Source organism: Candoia aspera, chromosome 6 (genome assembly GCF_035149785.1).
Source record: "Candoia aspera isolate rCanAsp1 chromosome 6, rCanAsp1.hap2, whole genome shotgun sequence".
In the NCBI taxonomy this organism is placed as follows: Eukaryota; Metazoa; Chordata; class Lepidosauria; order Squamata; family Boidae; genus Candoia; species Candoia aspera.
In genome coordinates, this window is record NC_086158.1 from 89464126 (window position 1) to 89486836 (window position 22711).

General features: G+C 43.6%; 2 protein-coding genes across 20 annotated transcripts in view; one reads left to right on the forward strand and one right to left on the reverse strand.

Moving 5' to 3' along the window:
• Positions 1-13944, reverse strand: part of CAMK2G (calcium/calmodulin dependent protein kinase II gamma) — a 170464-nt gene extending 156520 nt beyond the window's left edge. For all 19 annotated transcript variants that reach the window (XM_063307645.1, XM_063307660.1, XM_063307653.1 and 16 more), the window contains exons 1-2: positions 13732-13944; positions 11603-11697 (exon numbers count right to left, since the gene is read on the reverse strand). In XM_063307645.1, the coding sequence (XP_063163715.1) occupies positions 11603-11697; positions 13732-13796 (160 nt within the window). In that variant the 5' untranslated portion in view covers positions 13797-13944. The remainder of the gene's footprint in view (positions 1-11602; positions 11698-13731) is intronic.
• The window catches only part of ZSWIM8 (zinc finger SWIM-type containing 8), a 746829-nt gene that overhangs the window by 322166 nt on the left and 401952 nt on the right, over positions 1-22711 (forward strand). The window lies entirely within an intron of this gene.

The following is a 22711-nucleotide window of genomic DNA, read 5'->3' on the forward strand; positions in this document are numbered from 1 at the left end:
AGGGCCAAAGGGCTTGACTCTCTCCCATATTTTATTTTACATTTACATGAAGCTGCAGGGGAAAGTTATGACCATTGGGGTACAGTTATCAATATGCACATGGTACTCAGTTATACATCTGCCCAAGACCAAACAGGAAATGCGGTGAAGTCTTTGGTGTCTGGAGACTATAAGGGTCTGGGTGGGGAGAAACAGCTGAGGCAGCCCCACCCAAATGGAGTGGCTGTTAATTCAGAACTCAGCTAACACCAGGACAACATCAATGGGGCTGTGCTCCCCCAGAGAGATGGTGAGCAATCCTTGACTCTCAGCTCCTGCTGGAACAATAGTAAGAAACTGTGGCCCAGAGGGCCTTTGCCCAGCTTTTGCCCACACCACGGTATGGCAGTGGTGGCCATTCCTGGAACAGGAGGTGCTGGCAACAGTTAGTCATGCTCTTAATCCTTCATGCCTGGAGAACTGCAATTCACTCTACACTGCCCTTGAAGATCATCTGGAATGGCCTGCACGCTAACATGAGCAATGTGATACTGCTATGGAAGACCAGAACTGTGAAAAGTGCTCTGCTTGCAGTTGTGTTTCCAGGTGCAATTCACGGTGGTAGTTAAACAGTCAACACGGTTTCGGACCCGGTTATCTGCAAGACTGCTTACTCAAAAAAGTATCTGCCCGATGGGTCCTGCCCAGAGGGCACATAAGAGTCCACATCCCATGAGGTTCAGCAGGAGGAGAACTGAAAAGGAGCTTCCTCAGCAGAAGATCTCCTCCTGTGGAATGTCTTTCTACCAGGAACAAGATCTGCACCATCATTCTTGGTATTTAGAAGGTTTCTGAAGACCTAGCTAAGTAGTGAATAGTGGGATGGTCCTGGGATGAATGAAGGTGTTATTATTATGAGTTGTTAAATGCTATAAATTTGTTTTGCCATATGACTTGATTGTGTATCTTTACTATATTTTGATGCTATATTGTTTGCTTGTAAACCACTTAGAATCAACTGAAGCAACATGAAATAACTTATAATAAATTAGTCAATCTTGCCATTGGCAGTGGGGCTACACAAGCACTACACAAGAACAATATTACATACAACCCATGAACCCTAATTCCTATACAAAGAATTTTAAAATAGTATTAAACCTTCCTACCAGGAAATATAGTCTCCCTGGAAGCTTTAGGACAAGAAAGGCTTTCCAGAATTCATTCATAAATAGTTTGACTTGAAGAAGCTGTCCCTCTGACTAACCTCAATGTATGTTTATAGTATGTTGTTGACAAAATCCTCCAAACTGAAAAGCCCAGAGGAAACTCTGGGCCTATCACCCATAAAAAGTTGTAACTGCTTAATTTTGCAGCCATGCAATTTCTGCACTGAACCAGAAATGTTAACCCCATCCAGCAAGCAGTGGACACCAAGATTAAGGGGGCAGTTTAAGAAATAGCTATACTATTCTTCACAGATACTTATCTAGCAGATGGAAGATGGAAGTCTTCTTTTGTTTTCAGAACAGTTCCCTAGCATCAGTCCTAGGGAAGGAACCAGCATGGTGAATTTGGTCAGAAGACCACCATTTGCAATGTGATGCTATGAAGGCTTTACATTGTCCCAATGAAAATACATGCTCAAGAATGACACAGAGGTGATTAGACCATTTAGTAGTCGACACTGAGACCATCACACTCTACCAAAGGGCATGCTCTGGGTACCGTCAGCTAGGGAGTGTCAGCTGGTGGGGCCCACAAGGAGAGCCTTTTCTGCCATGGCACCCACCCTTTAGAACATCATTTCCCCTGAGATTAGATTGGCCCCATCCCTGTTGGCCTTTCATAAGCCCTTAAAAATCTGTCTTTGTGCTTGGGCCTGGGGCTCCAGTCGTGGGTTAGAGCCCGTCTTCTGGTTGCATTAATGATAGATTAGATTGGGCCTGGCTGTTATGTGTTTTTATTTTTGTTTTATAGTATGTATTTTGTGTTTTTATTTGCTTTATTGTAAGTTGCCTAGAGTCACGTAAAAGTTAGATGGGCAGCTATATAACTCGAGCAAGCAAGCAAGCGAATGAATGAATAAATAAATAAATAATCAATCAATCTGTCAGGCAGATAAAGTATTGAGTTCTCCTTTGTGAAAGATGTTTAGACAAAGGCTGGATGGTTGTCTGTCAGAGATTCTTTAGCCAATACTGCACTCAGCAAGAGGCTGGATTAGATGACCTCTAAGACCCCTTCCAACTCTGTGATTCCAGTATCAGACGCTGCAAGCAAACCACATAAGGTCATTTACCGCAGGAAAGTACTTGGATGCTAAATATGGTAAAAATAGAGAGCCTCTGTGAAGTAGGGACAAAAGGGTTGCAACTAGAGAACGGCGTGGCATGTCATCTCATGGCCCTGGAACATTTTCTGGAAGCTTTCATTATGTACTACAAACCAAAGTAGGACTCTGTAGCACAAAGAAATGTAGTTGCAGTCTCCTCACTCTCTCTCCCTTCCTCATCTCAAGGAAATCTGCAGCTCCAGTGTGTAGCTCAAGAACCAGACACGCGTAAGAAGCATTCATGTGGGCACTTTACAACATGGCTGCCATGGGAGACTAGCCTACCCACAAAATGGCTGCCGTAACTGGCATAGCCAGTCACCAAAAAAAAAAATAAAAAAAATTATTGGAATGGCACATTTCCAAACAAAGCACTGAGGCATAGGTCCCCTCTATTTTTATTTCCTAAGAATGCCTGAGGGGAGGGCAGAGCTTACTCAGAAATAAAGATGATCTAAAGCCAGTTTAGCCTGTCAGTTTTTACTGAAACAATCTAAACATGTCAGATGGAGAAACGGAACTTGAAAGTACCAAGGAAGGTGTCTGCAGGTACAAGAACACCCATCATCCTCAGGACCTGGTATCAGCCATTAATGGTTGCGCTAGTTCACTTCCTTGAAGAATTTCTGTGTTCCCATTAAATTCCACCGAAGCAAACAGTTACTTGCATTCAGTTCACTGGTGTGAATTGGGAAAAGGGAAGATGAATACCGCATCCCCGTCCAGATCAGAGTAAGCTTAACTGCTGCTCAAAAAACACCACAACAAAAAGGCTTAGAACAGCAACCCCTGAACGTTCATTACTTAAAACTATTGCAGACTAACTACTGAATGTAATGACATTGGAAGAGTTGACTTCTCTCAGTAGGATGACGTATGAGTTCCAGGAGAGATAAAACATCAGGAGGAGTCTGATAGCTCCTTTTCTGACTAAGGAGTGTTATTAAAAGGTGTAAGCTTTTGTGAGCTGCAGCTCCCTTCACTGGATGCATAGAGTGAGATACAGCTTCATCTAATAAACTGATAAAGCTCACGAAAGCTTCAGACTTTTAATAAAATTTGCTAGCCAGAAAAGGTGCTATCAAACTGGAGAGGGCATCACTTGAGTAGAACAGCTTTAAATTGAAATTAAATTTAAATTGGTGACTAGCAGGGACATTGTTACCCATGTAAAGGGCATCACATTAGTCCTCCTCAGCTAGAGTGTCCACCAGATGTGTGGAATCCACCTTGTAGAATTCCTGGTCATCCCAGCCATTCGTATAGATTCCATGAACTGAAGTCCACACTGTGCATCAGATTTGTGGGGAGGCATGGCTGAGTAAGTCTGTCTAATCCAAGCATACTGTGCCTCAAAGGGGCTGATTTTCTGGCTTCAAAATAGGCCATTTTTGCAATGTACATCAGTTCACTGGTAAGCATCCATCCAAGATTTCAGATTTTTATTTTTACATAATGGAGCAATTATGGACTTAGATTTCACACAAGGAAAAGTTCTCAACATGGAAGGAGACTCTTCTGTGCTGGAGTGAATCCTCACTTATTTAGCCACATAGTTAACTCAATCTAAGCTTCACTTGAAAACATTTCCTGAAAATGAGGTCTACTGCCATATTAGCGTGAAGAAGAACACAAGGGATATGCTTTTTCTGAAAAGAGGTGACAAATTTGCTGCTACCCTTAATCAAGGATGGGGAATCACCACAGTGCTCAACCTTCTCTATTTTTCCATTTCTCAGGAATATTATGTATTTTTGTGCTCAAATTTATTTCCATTTACATAAATGTATTTTTATTTGAATTTCTAAAAATAATGCAATTTTAAAACCATTTAATATAAATAGTTGTATGCATCCATTATGTTACTGACTGATGTTATGAGACAATCTCCAGAAATGAAAAAAAAAAATCCCTATAGAAAAACATACTAGCTGCAGAATCCTAATACAGATCTGAACTGCAGCAGAGAATTTATAAATGAGTCAAGGTTTGAACTAGAACTGTCTACACTCATGTTTCTAGGACAAATTCACATTTTCTGGAAAAGTTTAACTAGGTATTAAGGCTAACTAGGTTCTAATGGCTGCTGCCTCCAGAAATGCACAGCATATTCCTCAGGGAAAAGCATGCTGATCTTGCACATATATCTAGATCAAATTTCTTCACAAATGAAGACATTTGAGCCCCATTTCAGTTACCAGATAAATGAAACTCATGGCAGGGTTTTTCAAATTGTATTCCAGGGATTCCACAAAAACTTGTTAGGCTTTCATGAAAGGGAAGAAAAGTCAGCTGAATGCAGCCAATTTTGTATTACTAGAGTTTTGCTTCTTGACTGGGAATTCTGGAATTGGGAAACTAACAGATTCCTCAGCCTGAAAAAGTTTAAAAACCTCTGATATATGATATCCCAAGATTGAAATTAGGTAACCTGCCTAACAAAAGCACATTACAGAATATTATTACCTGAATATTCTTGCTTGGCTAGTTCTATATTTGTTTTGTTATTCAATAAAGTTTTAACAGACCAGTACTTGTCAATGCAGTACCGCCCTTTCAAAACTCCAGTATTATATTTGTGTCAATTTCAAACACTTCAAGATGAACCACAAATTACCCTTTGCACAAAGATTTATGATATTTAGCCCTACAGCTAATTTGGATATTAAATCAAAGCAATCCAGTCAGAGATCCAAAGACCATCTGCTGACTTTCCACGTTAAATTTGACTCCTTCTCCTCGGTTACCCATTTCCTGAAGCTCTTTTACCCATCTGCAGTCAGATATCATCTGGCCTTACACTATTTAATCCTTTTGCTCACTACCAACTACTTCATACTTTGCCTTTTTTTTATCCCTTGGCCAGATTCAAATCAGTATCTTAACCCTCATTTTCATCTTTGAGTTATGTTGCTTCGTAGCGCATGTACCCTTACGGAGAACAGGAGGAAGCAATTTGGTTAGGCAGCAAAAGTACTCCATGCCTCACTTAAAAATAGCTTTTAGTTTTCAAAGCAGGATTGGTTAACCCAGATCCCACCTGCAGCACTCCAGGGCTGGCTGAATTTGGGCAATCTGATGCCAACATTCAATGCTGGTCTGTTCTGGGGTGGTTTTAAGGGTGCAGACGGTGCGAGCAGTTTGCCTCCGTCTCTCATCTGTATCCTCCAAAGCAAAGCCGGAAAACTGGCCAAAGTACTCCTACCATGTCATTCTGGTGATGTCATAGGGTCACTGGATGAGCTCCTGCATCCCCTTCAGAAGGATAACCTGTGGCCCCAACCCCACAAATGCTCCCCAGTCCTATAAACTAAAAGAACAGCAACACCTGCTATTTTATCAAGCCAAATTAAAAGCTAACGAGGAAACAAGGCTGCTGCTAAAAGACCCAACTCCATCAGCTCCCCTCCCAAAACTGCAGTAACTCTTATTTAAGCCTAAAAATGAGGGAGGGGAGATGAGACGTCATTATCTCACCTCTTTCTCCATCTACTTTTTCCTTTCTGGATTATCTCTTTTGTTTGTCAGGCTGCAACATATAATGCATTCTTCATTGGTTGTATGTAAGCCACTTGGGGAGCTTTTTGCTTGAAGGGCAGGAAAAAAATGCTATAAATAAGTTAGATTTATTTGGTAGGGTGACATGGGGTCATTCACGTCATTCCACCACAATTTTCCCTGGGGCTCCCTTATCCAATACAACTGGCTGCAGAGAAAGGAAAAAGGGGAGAAAATACTTTAACTGTTTAGTGAGACACAAACATTACAGCAAGTCACAACCTTAATGCAAATTAGTTCCTCAATGGCCCATATTAAATTACATCAAGAACTGGGTGCTTAATTGCAACTTGACCAAGCAGGGAAGTTGTACCTCCAGGCTTAAGGCTGGAAATCACTAATAAGAGTGGTTTTCTTTCAGGCGAAAAAGAAAGAAAAAAATGCAACAGCCTGAACATCCAATAAAAAACTGAAATCGGAATAACATCTCTTTGCTTCCAATAGCCCATCTGCTAGGCCAGGGGCGCACAACTTCTTAGCCTAGTATTTAGCCATAGTTTTGACTCACATTGCTACTCCAGAGCGCTGCAGAAACTAAACACCTCTTAGGTCATCCACAGCTATATCTGATCCTACACACTCTGCCAGATTCCACATTTTTCCCAGCAGAGGTTCTTTACCTACAGAGATCCGAAGATCAGTAGCCCTCTGGTCTACTATTTTCCTATTTGCTCCCTTCTGGGCACCCTGATCTGCTGCAGGATACTAGGGATCATCAGGTAATGTGGTTATATAACAAGAATGAGGGAGGGAAATTTTTTTTGCCTATTTTGCTGGCCTAAATATGGGAAAGGGAACAGAAGCTTGGCTGGAAGGGTGGGAATTAACCACACTTATTCCTCACTCCCAAAATGGGCAAAAATTGCATCACTGTTCTGAAATTTCAGCAGCCTGATTTCAGCCCAATTTGGGAATGGGAGGAGAGGGAAGACCATCTTCCCTCCCAAAGGCCTCCTAACATTATTTTGGAGGTAAAAAAATATCAAACTATTTAAATTCAGCCATTTTCTCATGAATTTTAGCAGAGCATTAGCTTGGCATGGCAGAGGCTTCAAATGGGATGTTAGTGTGGCCTGTAGCCCACGGATTGCTAAGCAAAGAAGCTTGACAAAAAAGAATCAGCATATTTAATTCTGTTCAGTCTGAAAATGTTCTATTAATACTTCTTATGGAAAGAAGTTACTCTCAACCATAGCTAAGAAAACTGACATGACTTCAGCACAGACATCATGAAGTGAAAAGCTACAACAGCAGACAAACATTTCAGAAACAATTTAATAGCCTGCCCTTCTCTACTAAAGTGGTGCCAGAAACAAATCCAACACCTCTTTTCCAGTTATGGAATCGATTCTGGTCTAAAGTCACAGTCATGACAGCTACTGCTCTAAATCCATGTCAACATTCAGCAGTGTGCAATGCTTTACAACTCAAGGTATTATCTCCATCCAAGTCAAGACTCTACCTCTTGCATTAAAGGCAGAGAGATTCAGAGAAGAGGAAGCAAGGATCTGCTGCAAGGCTGAAGGGGCTCAGGCAGGTCTTCCACCAAACCACCCCTTTCCTTACCAGAACAGCAGCAAATAGCAGTTCTTCAGCCTTGCTTCTACTAATCTTGAGCAAATCAAAGCAGGGGACAAAGGAAAGATTACAACTGCCACACCGGTAATGAAGCAAACATTCACTTCTGTTTTCAGTGTCCTTGTTAGCTTCAAGACTCGTGGCTCCAACAGAAGTATGTACTAAGAAATGTAAGCTGCCCCACTCTAAACCAGTTTTATTTCACAGAGGAGAGGGCCAACACACGTTAAAGGAAAGAACATAAGCATACACTATAACACGTGACTCAGGATACTACTGAAATAGTAAAAAAAGCAGAAATTTAAAGGAAGCAGTAATCATCAAGGCCAACTCTTGCTAGCTAGAGGAAATACTGCACCACAGCTTTTCTTACAAGCAGTCCTGAATTTGTAAAGAAAGAGATGAGGTGGGGAGATCTCACTGCCACTTTGCAGCTGGTGTTACTGTTGCTCCAATACTTTCTAAGCTGAGTATTTAGTCATAGTCTTGACTCACACTGCTGCTCTGGAGCACCAGAGAAACTAAACACCTCTTAGTCACCCAGAGCTATATCTGATCCTACATACTCGGCCAGATTCTGTTTTTTCCAGCTGAGGTTCTTTATATACAGAGATCTAAAGGGTTTCTCTCGCTATCCTTCTGGCTTTATATATTTTCCTATTTTGCTCTCTTCTGTTCAATATGTAATGCTCAGGACTCTATCCTACATCAAAAATGCTGAAATGAATTAATCCACCATCTTTTGCACAAGAATGATAATTTATCACTGATGTTGTCTAGACAATCAAGCCTAAAATCAGTGTAAACAGGTAGAATAATTAGACTGCCTATTACTTACTTGGCTAGTGATAATGGCCCATATTTTATTGCAGCTCAATAGTTGTCTGGGCACTTAAATTCTTATCTCATGATTTAGATGTCATGACAATTGACAGATTATTTTTTCTTACAGTTTTCACACTCTTATCACAATCTGCACATTCACTGGGGGGGTGTACTGTGGTTTGTTTTGTCATCTCTACATAGTGGTGATTCACAAGGAACAGATTTGTTTGACAATCTTGTTGCACACAACATATGGTAAAAGCAAAGCCTAACTTCAGACATTTTCCTACATAACAGGGAAACCAATAATTTGAACCCAACAGGAAGAAGACAAAAGCAGAACCAGCAGCAATAGGAATACATGCTGAATAGTTTTCCTTACAGATGTGCAGTAGCAAGAACTGACCCATGGTTTTTCCTGACAGAGGCAAATAATGATGTTCCATCTTTTATGTTATATTTGTAATTATGAATCAACTTAGATGCTAAGGTCATTTGTAGACCTATCACTCCTTTATATCTGCTGCCTTACAACTCTGGGTAGCTTTATCATGTAATCCAGCTGCCTTTATGTATCATCTGCAAAAACAAAGGCAGCATCTCCTATCATCACCAAAAAACAACACCCCATGATTCTTGGCACTGCTAGTATTTGTACTGTTTGCTATTGACTTTGCACTCAGAGCTGCCCCCATTCAGTATTAAATGCTACTTCCAATCTGTAGAAGCCCAAACCAAGTTATCTGACTGTCCCATCTTACAATCAGTCAATCCCAACTCTCCACTCTTCACAGACACTAACCATTGGATCAACAGTTATACTTTTGCCACTAATTTTTTAAAAAAACTTAATTAACTTTACATCTTAGTTCTCTTACATCATTATCTATGGCCAAAGATATTTTCTTTTTTCTTTGGAATCATACACCCAAAGTTGCATAAATTTGTTGGCAACTCAGATAAAATTACTTATTCTTTTTATGAAGTTTGATGCATTATTTTCTGTAATCTGTTATTCTTTCTCTTATCTAATAAACCTCTTTGAATAAAGTATGTCAGAGAAAGCAATACTGCAGCACCGTACTACCTGCACTAATTACTGCTTCATAGTTCTTCCAAAATGCCATTGGAAAACCAAGGACCAGACTGATGTAACAGAAGTTAGACTGGGAAGTTCAAATTTCCACTGAGACATTAAGGTAACTAGGTCTGTTAGGCCAACTGATGTCTCTCTGATTTCACAGGGTTGCCATGAGAAGACACAAATGTGATAAATAAAAATAATGATAATCTATATTTTGCATTAGGAAACAGAAAGACCATCTTGGAAGCAAACACACATTATTGTGTTTCCTCTATTACCATCTCTGCACCTGTTTGGGTCTTTGATTTTCTACCATCTACAGTGGTGGAAAAAGCATTAATGGATCATCATTCTCCCCATGCTGGGGAAGCAAACACCCCTTCCTCAAATTCGTGTCCAATGTATGTTATGAACAAGAAATTTCCTGGCTTGGACCTATTAAGCCAAATCAAAACAAGGCAACTGCTGTTGTTTAACAGGCTGAGGCTGATACTATTGAAGGGGGGAGGGGGAGGGAGATTGAGAAGTCTCTGAATTGAAGATGCAATTATAGAAGTCATAGAGGAATTACAAGAAGAGACAATAATATTAACATTGCAACAAATACAACTCTTTAGTTCAAGTACTGCATGCCATCAGCTAGATGCACTGAAACCTGAAAACAGCTAAGACAATTGGAAAATGAGTAAAGAAATATCACATTGATTAGAATTAAATCAATACCTGGCTTCACTGAAAATATCTTCATTATACATAGTGGATAATTACACAGAATAGTAACATTTGCTACAAAAGCCACCAAAAAGTGAAAGTCTGTACTTCAATTTGATTAATTATTACACATTTTATGGCACCACAAGCAATTCTAACTCAAAGCAGCATGGTTGCACAGCGTATGTGCCTCACCAAGTATGAACAGAGGTCTTGGATGAGCAGACAAACATCATGGAATACATCATTTTAGGCATCATATGTCTACCATTTCACACTTGTATTCAAGTAATGAGTTGTTGTTGTGTGTTAGTAACCTATAGCTAAGTGTAAGCAAAGAATAACATCCCTGAAAACAAGACTTTATGATTTACTCTTTTAGTTCTTCATAAATTCCACAGCAGACTTTTCACATGTCAAATTTCCAGGCCAGAAAAATGCATCACAATACAAAATAATAGCTACAAAATCAAGCCCCAAATCCCCAAACTAAAAACAAAAACACAAAAACAGTATTGCTTGTAATATCAACAGCTTAAGGACATCACCTTTAAAGGGTCCTAGATAATTCCTCTAAGAATTCCTTCTCTTTCTGATTCCAACATTCTTCTAGGCTTGGAAATGTAAAATAAAATATACCTGAATTGGAGAGGCCTATTGTAATCTTTGGGGCCATTTTCAACCCAACTCCTTGCAAACTTACTCAGAACTAAGCCCCAGTATATGAGACTTTGTTTCTGTACATGGTAACAGCAGCAAGACTTTTATGTGCGCAAAGATGGAAAGATGCAAAATTCCCACAAGAGAAGAATGGATGGTGAAATTAATGGAGGTGGTGCAAATAGCAAAATTGACAGCATTGATAAGAGAGAATACTGTGACTGGATTTGTTTCTATTTGGAAACCACTTTTGGACTATTTGCTGATAATGGACAAAAAAGAAGTTTTGATGATTGTTTGTTTTTATTGAAATAAGGTTAGCAAAGGTATAACTAATGGTAAGAGATTAAATTTGTATAATAAGCATTTATATCTGTATTGGAGAGGGTCAGAAGTCACCTTCTTATATTTTCCTGCTATTCCTGCACTTTTAGTTTTTTTTTCCTTTAGCGCCATATTTGAGCTTTTCTGTATTCTGTATTCTATATTTTAACTCTACTTTGAAATTCTAATAAAGTTCTTATAAAAAAGAACTAAGCCCCAGTGAGTTCAAAAGGAGTCAGTCCAAAGACAGACATAACGCATTCTGTACAGCACCGACTCCCTAATAGGTTGAGTTATTAGGTAGTTAGTTAGATGCTCACTAATAAGCACCAGTACATGATGTTCCAGACTTTAGTATCTAGTAAGAAAATGAATCCATTTTAACTACAAGTTTGAGGCAGCACAATCCAAAATCAAAGCCAAAAGTAACACTAATTCCAAGATCAACGATCACATTTGCCGCACTACATCAATTAAGAGTCTTGCAACCAATTCTCTGTAATTATCCTGTATAGGAATTTGATCAAAAGCAATGCTCAGATACTCACCTCTTGCTGATACCTTCTTGGTATTGATGATCTTTGCAGCAAATTCCTGAGATGAGGTTTTTTTCACACATCTCCGTACCACTGAGAAAGCACCCCTAGAAGAAAAACGGAAAGGCTGATCCTGTGAAACTGAATCAAGAATGAAGGATTAAATCTGTCAAGATATTTAATTAAAGACACTGATAAGCTCAATTGTTTTAATAACTAAAAACAGAACATAAAAATTATTAGTAAAGGAGAAGGAGCTTCCAAGAAATAGATGGCCTGGAAAATAACCAGCATGGGTAAAAAAACTGACAAGTTTTGATCTTCCCCGATAGAGATTTATTTACTTTATTTACTCTTGGGCTCCAGCCTGGCTTCCCACAACCACCTTGCATCCAGAAACTGGGCTTGCACATCACAGTAAACTAATATGTAGTTTGTGGCTCAATGTATTACAGAAACTGAAGTAATGTGATTATATTATGATTCAGTGTGTTCTGTGACTATTGCTAATTTGATTAACCATGAATGCAGCCCCATGTTAGCTTACTGTAATACCTTACACTCATTTTCTTTACCTTACTCATTTTCTTCACCAGGGCCCTCCAAACATGTTGGGATAGTAGCACCAGGACTTCCAAGGCAGCAGAGTAAATGGATGGGAAAACCTGTCGCAGTCACTCCTATTCCAGTATTCTAGCATCCCTGTCTGCAGAACTGAAATACTCCTACTCTAACAGGGGAAGAGCCTTGATACACTAGTATTTATTGTGTCCTTTTATAACACAGTCAATCCAAATTTAGCAAGGGTAGCCCCAGTTCTAGGACAGACAAGCAAAAGCTACCACAAAGCAGCCTCCTCAAAAGTAGTATCAGGGTGGACGTTTCTTCTTTTCAGAGAAGAAACCGGATCCCCACCTTGTCTCGTGCTCAGAGAGCAAGAACAGCACCCTGAAAAGAGGGGCCAGTCAACAGAGCAAGGAAAGTATTGTCCCCACCCCCTCCTTGAGGGAGCTGCTTTGCAGTTTGATGGGTATGGCAGAAGAGACAGTCAGCCTCTGATCCTGAGCCTGGCTTGGCTTGAGAGAGGAAGCCAGACATGGCACCGCTAGCTGGAATCTTTCTCACAGACAAAAATTAAGTCTTAAAGCCGGCAGTGGACTTGCCTATTGGGAGGAAAAGAATTCCGAAGTACTTCAGCTCTGCTCTAGATTTGGCTTGCTTGGGCCCAGCGTTTAAGGGGCTCTTTCTAGGGAGGGACTCAGTGGCTGCCACCTTGCCAGTTTCAGCCCTGATAGAGACATCTTTATCCTTCTGCTTCCATTCCTGCATAGAAGTTAAAAAGAACCACCACAAGGAACAAGATGTGTCTACCACCCGGAGATGTGGCTCCAAAGACCAAGGGGAAGAGATGCGCGGACTGGTGCAAAATGAGGAGGAATCAAATGCACCCGGGATAGCCCTAACTGCTTCCCTAGACACTATTTGTTCACCTATAGCGGGCATCTATGAGAAGAATACTTAAGACAGAAGCGGTGCATGTTTCAGACGGAGGTGGGGAGACACAGAGAGCTTCTCCTGATGCCGGAGAAACGTAGCAATGTTCCTTGTTGTAACGCAGAAAGGGCCGGGGGGGGGGGTCTTGAAGTTAGAGGCGACAGCGAGAGCCCGTGAGGCTGGCTTCAGATCCGGAGCGCGAAAATGAGCTCCCCAACCCTGAGCTCCCCGAGCGGGCGCCGGTGCCGCAGATCCCCGGCCGGGGCTCCCCTGAGCCCCTCGCGCTGCCTCCGCTCGGCGCGGCGCAGCCCCTTCCGCCCCCGGCGGCGGCAGAAGTTCCAGCTCGCTCCAGCAACTACAGAGGCGCAGGCAGCGTTGCTCCTGAGCAAGCCAAGCGGGGCACAGGACGGCGAGAAGGCTGCCCGGGAAGAGTTGCGGAAAGACCGCATTGACGAGGGGGCGAAAGGGGGGCTGCTGCCAAGCCCCGGGGAGCAGCCAGGCGGGGAGGCCAGGCCAAGCCAAGGGCGACCGCGGGCTGCCGAGCCGGCGCCGGTCCAGGGCCCCAGGGACGCGAGGCGCGGCGGTCCCCGGGCTGCCCGGGGGCTGCGCCGGGCAGGCGGGAAGGACGGAGCGGCCGGGCGACGTACTTGCCGAGCTCCTCGTAGAGCTGGTACTCGTCGGTGAAGCGGGTGCACGTTGCTGGGGTGGCCATGTTCGGACTGCAGAAGGCGGAAAGGGCTCGGCCGGCACGTCGGCTTGCTCAGCAGCAGCGCCGCCGCCAACGCCGCAGGAGGCACATCGGACTGGGCGAGGCTCCGGCGGCGCTGGCGAAGGCAGACCAGCGCGCTCCTCCTTCCCGCCTCCGGCCGCTGCGGCTCCGGCGCTTCCTCCTCCTCGCCTGGTGCCGGCGCGCCTCCCCGCCCGCTCCACTGCGCACAGTCCCCGACCCCGACACAAAAAGGAGGCGGCGTCTGAGGCCCGGGCTGGCCGCCAGCACCGCGAGATCTCCGCGGCCAGGCAGCCAAAGAGGAGCCGCCGCCGCCGCCGCCCGAGGGCCCGCTGGAGCGCCGCGTTTCGCGGGCGGAGAGGCGGGGGCTGCGCCTGCGTGACTTGAGCTGGGCGAGGCGGCCGCCGCGCGCTTTTCTGCTTCGGGGAGGGAGGCGCCTCCCCGCCGGGGCCGAGAGCGTCCCTTCCTTGGCCCGGCTGCGTTACGCGGCCGGCCTGCAACCGAGCCAGGGCGAGCAGCGCCTTCCCGCCGATGGCCCTTGCCGCCCCGGCGGAGCGCGAAGGGACTGGCGGGGCGGGAGGCCGCTGTGACCCGGGGGCGCTCGGCTCGGCCTGACTCGCCCGGTTAGGCGTGGAGTGGTTGGCCGGGGTCAGTCCGCTCCCGCGACGGGCTTCTCGAGCCAGGACGGCCCGGAAGGAAGGAGCGTGCTGGGGAAGGTGGAGGGAGCGGGAGGCTTTGGGGCAGGTGAGGGCGATGCGGGCCGAGGTCTGAAAACGTAGAGCTGCTCCTCCGCTGCCGAGCCAGCCTCCTTTCAGAGAATGTCAGGCGAACTCGAAGCTGCAGAGTAAGGGGGGAGCCTTTGAGCACACCCTTGACAAAATCAGCAGCAAGAGGTAGGTAACCCAGGCTTATTCGGTCGTGCTTTCCCAGTTAACCAGAGCCAGCTGGACACAGGACAGCCTCATGGTAAGCCTTGATTCTGAGGTTTGCGTGCTCCGCCTTTGGCAAGGGACCCTTGAGATGGGCGAGGGCATTGAGTGAAGGCCGCTGGGCGAGGGCATTGAGTGAAGGCCGCTTTGCAGGATGTGCTGCATCGCGCCTTAAAAGGTGGATGTGTTGAAAGGCCACCCTGGCTTCCGGCGAAGTGCAGCAGCTGCTTCTGGCCCCAGATGCTGAAGAGCAGGAACCGGGGGGGGGGGGGGGTGTGGCTGCTTTTTGGCCTGCTAGATTTGAGTTTGCCTTTGGGCATTTGGCCTGGCCTTCCCGGAAACACAAGAGGGCCCTATCCGACAGGGATCAGGATGCTAAAGGCCACTACCATCGTGGACAGGCTGTTCCAAAATTGATGGGCATCTGCTAGGGAGGAGAATTAAAATGGGACAGGAAGAGCATAGTCCATCACGGTTTATTGATTGCCAAGTTTTCTTCAACCGTAGGCTATTAAAATCACACTGGCAAGGTTTGTACCATATGCCTAGCTGCAAACTAGTCAACCAGGTTTTAGCCTAGGTTGTTGTGCAAACCTGGGCCACATTCTGGAGGCAAGAGGATGAAGTAACAAGTTAAGGAGAGAGCTGCAAAATTGCTCTGTTGTTCTGGCCTACAGCTAAATCCTTTTGACATCTTTGCTAGTAGCTTGCAGGCTGTGAAGTTGCCTTTCCCCTTTGGGGAAAGAGTTCAGAAGTGCTAGATTTATTTTTCCTGGTAATTATGGTATATATTGTATTATTTTTTTTAAGTAACTGAGGGAAGAATTGTGTCTGAAAATTAAAGGTTGTTTGGATTAGTTGTGAGGAGGGAGAAGGAAGTACATGAGCGTGTGTGTTTACAGTTGCTGACAGGTGCGTCACCATAATCCTGACCTGACACTTATATGTTGTCAGGCCCCAAAGATTATCTTCCTTCCTGATAGGCCTTTGTTGCGGATTAACTAAGTTCTTCTGAGTTCTAAAGTGAATATCCTGAGCTAGAGAGGCCTTTGATCTGATCTTCTTCTTTAGTTCTTAAATACACAATAATAAAATAATGAGAACTAAAGGCTCAGATGGAAACCAGATTAGAAAGGCCTTTTGGGGTCTTCAATTCCCTTCCCGTTAAGAGTCCCTTAATAGGTTCTGTCCGTCCTTCCTTCCTTCCACAAGTGAAAGTGGGTTTTTTTGAGAAAATATGTGGAGAATTGTAATTAATGAATTAGTTATGTTTTATCCTTGGGTAGGCTATTTTATTTATATCATGTTTGCTTAATGTTGGGTGATTATAATTGGTTTTGTTTTATTGCATTTTGTTGTCTTGCATTTGTAAATTATACCAAGTTATATTCAGAGTTATCTTTAGCCAGCTTATATATCTGCCAGAAGAGAAGTCTATAAGTATTTTAAATTAAAAAATAAAACTTTCCCTAACTTTTCTATTTGGCTTGCAGTGATTGATTCATTCCATGAACAGACAGGAGTACGAAGGACGGTATCGGAGCATGTCCGGAGTGGAATGGCCACCCAGCACCCAAAGGAGACCCAAACCTCAGTGGGTCTTGGATGTTGGAGGAGGAGCAGAACTCAAACCGGGTTGCTGGGTGAACATGCAGGAGAGGAGCGCACCCCCCCACCGATCTCGGTCCAAGGAATGCGTGGACCACCTAGAACAGGAGGTGAGCTCCTTAAGTGAACACATGTCTACCATGCAAGGAGCCATTAATCACATCCTGGGATTGCTGTAGTGTGAGCCAGCACCTGAGGTGGCAGATGAGCAGAAATGAATGTCTATGGGGGACGAGAAGAGTTAGGCGAGAACAGCAGTGACTGGCATCCAGATAGAGAAGGACCAGACCTACCCAAGGGACAGAAGGAGCTGAGCCAGGGTGAGCACAAGGCCATCCATGTTGTGGGGTGATACCATCCCGATGTCATGGAGTACGAGTCACAGCTGGCAAAATGCAACTTGAGGGAGAGTGGAGCCATTTGGAGACAGAGACCTGACCATCAAATTCAGTGGCAACCCTAAGCAGCTTGCATACTTTCTGACCAATGTCAAGGGATTCATGGAGGAGTTTGAGGAAACGTTCCCCTCTGAGCAGGCGAAAGTGGGGTATGTGGATTGGAAGTCAGGGCAAATTTATTTATTTATCAAATTTTTATCACCGCCCATCCCCCCCACATGGGGGACCCTGGGCGATTCACAATAAAAATTAAAATTTCAATAAAATCATAAATATAACCATTAATCAGTCAGCATAAAATGCAATAAAATCCAAGCCATGGCAGATCTAATTCAAACCATAAGGGCATAAAACTGGTCCCCGCAGAACTAGGGAATCAACCAGCCCCAAGAATGGCTCTTTCCCTCCCTATTTCAGGCAAGGCCCGCCTCCTGGACCCCACCAGATGGAATTCTCTTACAGACGGGGTCTGCAACATGCCCTCTCTGCACGATCGGGTGGGACAGGCTGATGTAATGGGGGTGAGACAGTCCCATAGGTAACCTGGACCCATGCCATGTAGGGCTTTAAAGGTGATAACCAACACCTTGAATTGGACCCGGAAGCAAACTGGAACCCAATGCAGCTCGTGCAGTAAAGGTGTTATGTGTCATGAGTACTGATGGTGAGCAGGAGGGGGCCTCTATCCAGGGGGGAAAACGCGTAGTACTGAGGAGTTAAGCAGCCATTCAAAGAGACACAGATCAGACCCACCTTAACCTTTGGGGTTTATCTGTCTGGGTTTTTCCCACGCTTCTTCAGTTTGTTAGGATTTTCTGTCTAATGTAGCAGTAATAAAGCACTAGAGACCTATTCCTTGTCTCAGCGTGGTTCCTGACTGTTAGGACATTATGTGTGCTGATCTCAGAGCACTCATCACTGTTTGCGCAGCTGCATTTTGGACCAACTGAAGCTTCCAGATACTCTTCAAGGGTAGCCCCATGTAGAATTTTCACTGATGGAAGTTACCAGGGACTGTCCAAAGGAACTGTGCACCAAAATGGAAGTGACAGGGCCCTTAGCAGAGGCATGGGCTGGGGCAGCTACTGAAGAGGGAGCCAGTATTCCCCCACGGTACAGAGACTTAAAGGAGGTATTTGGGGAAGCTGAATCCAATCAGCTTCCACCCCACTGGAAGTCAGACTGTGCAATAGAATTGATCCCAGGGGCGGAATTGCCTAAAGCCAAGTTATATCCCATGACCCCCAAGGAGCTTGAAGTGTTGCGGGAGTTCATTGACAAAAATCTGGAATAAGGGTTTATCCGCCCTGCTTCATCATCCACGGCTGGTCTGGTCCTCTTCAGGACCAAGAAGGGTGGATCATTGAGACTGTGCACTGATTATCGAGGCCCCAATGCTGCTTGCACCTCAAATAAGTATCCCCTTAATGAAAGACATGCTGGCCCATCTGTCAAGAGTGAGGATCTTTACTAAGCTGGACTTGAGAGAAGCGTACTTCAGGGTTCGCATCTGGGAAGGGGATGAGTGGAAAACTGCTTTTAATTGCCAGCTGGAGTCATTTGAATATTTAGTGATGTCCTTTAGGCTTCAGGGGGCCCCTAGGGCCTTCATGCACCTGATAAACGAGATTTTACATGACTTTATTTATTCAAATTTTGCTACCGCCCATCTCCCCCAAGCGAGGGACTTCCTATATCAGGGAATATTGGTGTTGGTCTATTTGGATGATATATTACAGCGAGACAATGGAGAAACATGTGGTGCTGGTTAGAGAAGTGCTGAAAAGACTATTGAAAAATCAGTTATATGCCAAATTATCTAAGTGTGAATTCCACAAAGAGCATTTAGATTACCTGGGGTATTGGGTATCTAATAAAGACATTGAGATGGATCCAGCAAGCTGATACTTTATCCAGATTGCCTCAGCATAACAGTCAGAGGGAAGAGGTGGTGGACTCTGTGATCTCACCCTCCCAGTTGGGGATGATGGTGGTCACCCAAAGCCAGAAAGTTGCCATGGCCCCAAAAAGGTTACAAGAAAAAACGTTTCTGATAGAAAAGCAAGGGCTGTGGTGGAAGGGTGAGCAACTATATACTCCCAGGGTGTTGCGAAAGAAAATCCTCGAGAGATGCCACGACATGAAGTCAGCTGGCCACTTTGGCTTCGTGAAAACCCTACATTTGGTTAGGCGACAGTTTTGGTGGCTGGCCCTGCGTAAGGATGTGGAGGACTATGTGGCCAGTTGCCCAACATGTGCCATAGCCCCCAACGTGTTGGGGGCAAATCTTGGGGGCTACTGCACAGTGTGGCGAGCCCCACCAGGCCATGGAAACAAATTGCTATGGCAAGAAGAAAACGGTCATATGGGTGGTAACAGACTTACTCTCCAAACAAACTCATTTCATCCCATGTGCCAGCCTGCCCTCCATGGGGCAGTTGGCTAAGATGTTTATTCAACATATCAGGGGATCCAATTCACTTCAAAGTTCTGGAAGGCATTTTTAAAGTTGATTGGGGTGGAGCAAGGTTTAAGATCCTCCCATCATCTGGAAACAGATGGGGCTTCTGAATGACAGAACCAGATATTGGAGTAGTACCTGAGATGCTATGTTAATTATCAACAAGACAACTGGGTAGACCTACTTCTGTTCACGGAAGTGGCCTACAACAACGCGGTGCATCAAAGTACAGGTTTCACCCCTTTCCAGGTGGCAAATGGTCAGGACTTTGTAGCCATTCCAGAACTACCAAATGAGCAGACTAAAATCCTCTCGTTGGATGAGTGGATTAAACAGATGACAGACAGTTGGCCAATGATTGAAAAAGCCTTGCAAGAGGCAAAAGCAGATTACAAAAAATATGCTGATTGTAAGAGGGCACCAGAATGGCCCATGAAAGTGGGGAGGAAAGTATATTTATCTACAAAATATCTAAAATCCACCCAACCTTTGAAAAAATTAGGACCAAAGTATGTTGGACCATTCCCAGTATTATTAATGATGTGACTGTACAACTGCAACTACCAAAGAATATGAGAAGGATTCATCCTGTTTTCCATTGCAGCCTCCTAAAGCCAGTCCAAGATTCAGAGCACTGGCACCCTGACACACCACTTCCTGCTCCCATGATGATCGAAGGAGAACAGCATTTTGAGGGCCAATACATTTTGGACACCAGACAACATTGAGGGGGATTACAATACTTAATCCAATGGAAACATTTTCTGAAAGGGCACAGCGAGTGGGTAGACAGGAAGGACGTTCTCACACCACTTCTAGTAAAGCAGTTTCATGAGAAGTATCCCGAGAAACCAAAGTGACCTTGTTTGATAAGTTTATATGCTCATTCCTTCAGTTAATTCTCATGTTTTATGTATACCATTGTTCTTTTCTGTCGGGGAAGGGAAAGTCTCTCTTTTGGGGGTTCAGTATGTCAGGGTGGAATCCAGAAGCAATAGTTAATGGCAACCGGATCCACTCCCTGGACAAGAATTGGTTAGAAAGGGGAATGGGGAATGTAGAATAGAGCTAAGAAGTTAGCTTGCTTAAGAACAAAGGCAAAGAGAGCCTCACATTCTAAAGTAACCATTGAGGAATATTTAGGCGAGAGACCTTACCAGTGCCTGGGGCCTTCTGGTAGGAAAGGGAGTGAGAGCAGGTGGTGTAAAACTGAAAGAGAAACTAGGATTGTAAAGATCAAAGGAGGGGGAGATGGGTATGGATTTAAGGTGTGCTGTGGGAAAAGGAGCCTCACTTGTAGCTTTGAGACTGGTGCTTCTTATCTTAATAAAAGAACTTTCATATATCCAAAATGGCTTTTATTGAGAGTTACTGAAATTAAGATTTTCAAGACCATGATCCTCACAGCAGTTCTCATCCCTTTTAAACTCCTTGACTTGCCTCTTTTTTATTTGAATTAGATATTAAAGAAGATACGTAAATGAACAAAAAAGAGACAAGAAAAAGTGATAAAAAGGCAAAATACAGATGAAATAACAATGGATTTTAAAATGTCATGGAGGTATATCATTAATTAGTTGTAAATCACTATTATATTGTTCTAAAAGACTAAAAATCATTATTATGCTCTACAAATGAATAACAAGAACAGTGGTCAACACAGCCTTTAATAGCTCATTGATCACAATCTTTTTACATCTTCACGATGTAGCTAGAAAATGCAATTATGATTAAGTAGAATGTGTTGGGCACAGCTGTAATTTCTCAATCTATGGCAAGCTAATCTTTTCAGGGAGAAAGCTCTGAAGATTAAAGAACTCTTCACCAGCATAAATGCACTACGCAGGGTTTATGAATAGAAGATGTATAGCAATGGACAAAAAAAAACCCTACATGCTTTAGATATTTGGGTTAAGGAGCAAAGATGATTGTCCAAAATGCAATATGATCTGCTAGTAACATACTGGACTCTTCTCCACATCCCCTGGTTTCAAATACATGCCTCTTTAAAACTCTGCCCATGGTGACCAACAATGAAGCAATATATAAATGAAGATTGAGTTGAATCCAAGTAGCTTTGTTGATCTTCATAGAGGGAACCGGGAACCAGTTTATGCTGCAGAGATTCCAAAGAGCAGCAGAGTGACCAGAACTGAACACTTAACAGAGCAGCAGCTGTTTCTGGATTGGAGTGGAGGCATGCTTTCCCCAATGTGTTTCCTGACTTCTCATATAGTGCAGAATGCTTTTCTTTTAACAGGAAGATGATTGTGTTGTGTCAAAAATACACAAGTATTTTCTCCAACCAATAGGATCTCAGGGATATTTTTTCCACCAGGATTTTTTCATGGTAAATGTTTAGGTTTAATCTTGAAAGGTTTTCAACATTATATGATTTGAATTTTAGAAGCCCAAACTTATTTTGATACCTGTTACGTCATGCCTCTGTATGCAAAAGTTTAGGCACCCCAGTCAAATTGTATGTTTCCATGAATCCCTAAGAGAATAGAATTTTTCATGACTTCTACATGATGCAAAATTAAATGCAGCATCTTTCTACGAATTTGAATGCTTCCTTACTATTTATGTGCAGTTATTTACAGATTCAAAAAAAGAAAACAGTGGATATGGCAGCTACAGTGCTTAGGGAGAAAGAACAACTTCCAAACATTTCCTGTAGCCAACTAAGAGTACTTCACTGTCTTGCTGAATTACCCAATTTCTTTTCAGCTTTAATTTCTTAACTGATTGTGAAGATAAAGATCTGAGATGTATCTCCGAATCAACTATAAAGTACTTACTGGAAAGAAAGATAATGATATTGAGTTGGGTGTGTGTGTATGCCACTGGCTGTACTTCCTGAATGGTTAGTGCCCCACTTTTGTCAAACCCCTTGAATTAACAGCTGAAAGTCCTGACTTCGCTCCCATCTGGGTGGGTTTGCTTTCAACTTCAGTGTGGTGGTGTACAGAGGCCAAATGCCAAAACAGTTATCCTTGTTCCAATATTTCTGGTCCTGACCGTATAACAATTGTCTTGCAACATCAGAAGAATTGTCATATACAAAATAGGGCAGCATTGTTCCAGAAGTCAAGAACAACGGATTTAAATTACAAGGAGGTGATTTCAGCTGGACATTAGAAAATATCTCCCTACCGATAACAGCTGTCCAATAATGGAACACGCTATCTTGGAGGGTGTTGGATTCTCCTTTACTAAAGGTGTCTGAAAAGAGACTGGATGGCCACCTGTCAAGGATGATGTTGTGGTTTCCTGCACTGGGCAGGGGAATTGGGCTGAATAATCTTCAAAGTCTCTTCCAACTCCTACATTCTGTAGTTATAGAACCACAGAGTTGGAAAGGGCCTTCAGATATAACCCGCTGCTTGATCCGAATTAAAACATTCCAGACATGCTTGAGCAGATCTAACGAAGGGAAGCTCAAAGTGCTCTTACTGTTGGGAGGCTATGTCTAGCAATCATTACTTATTTTTCGGTAAATTC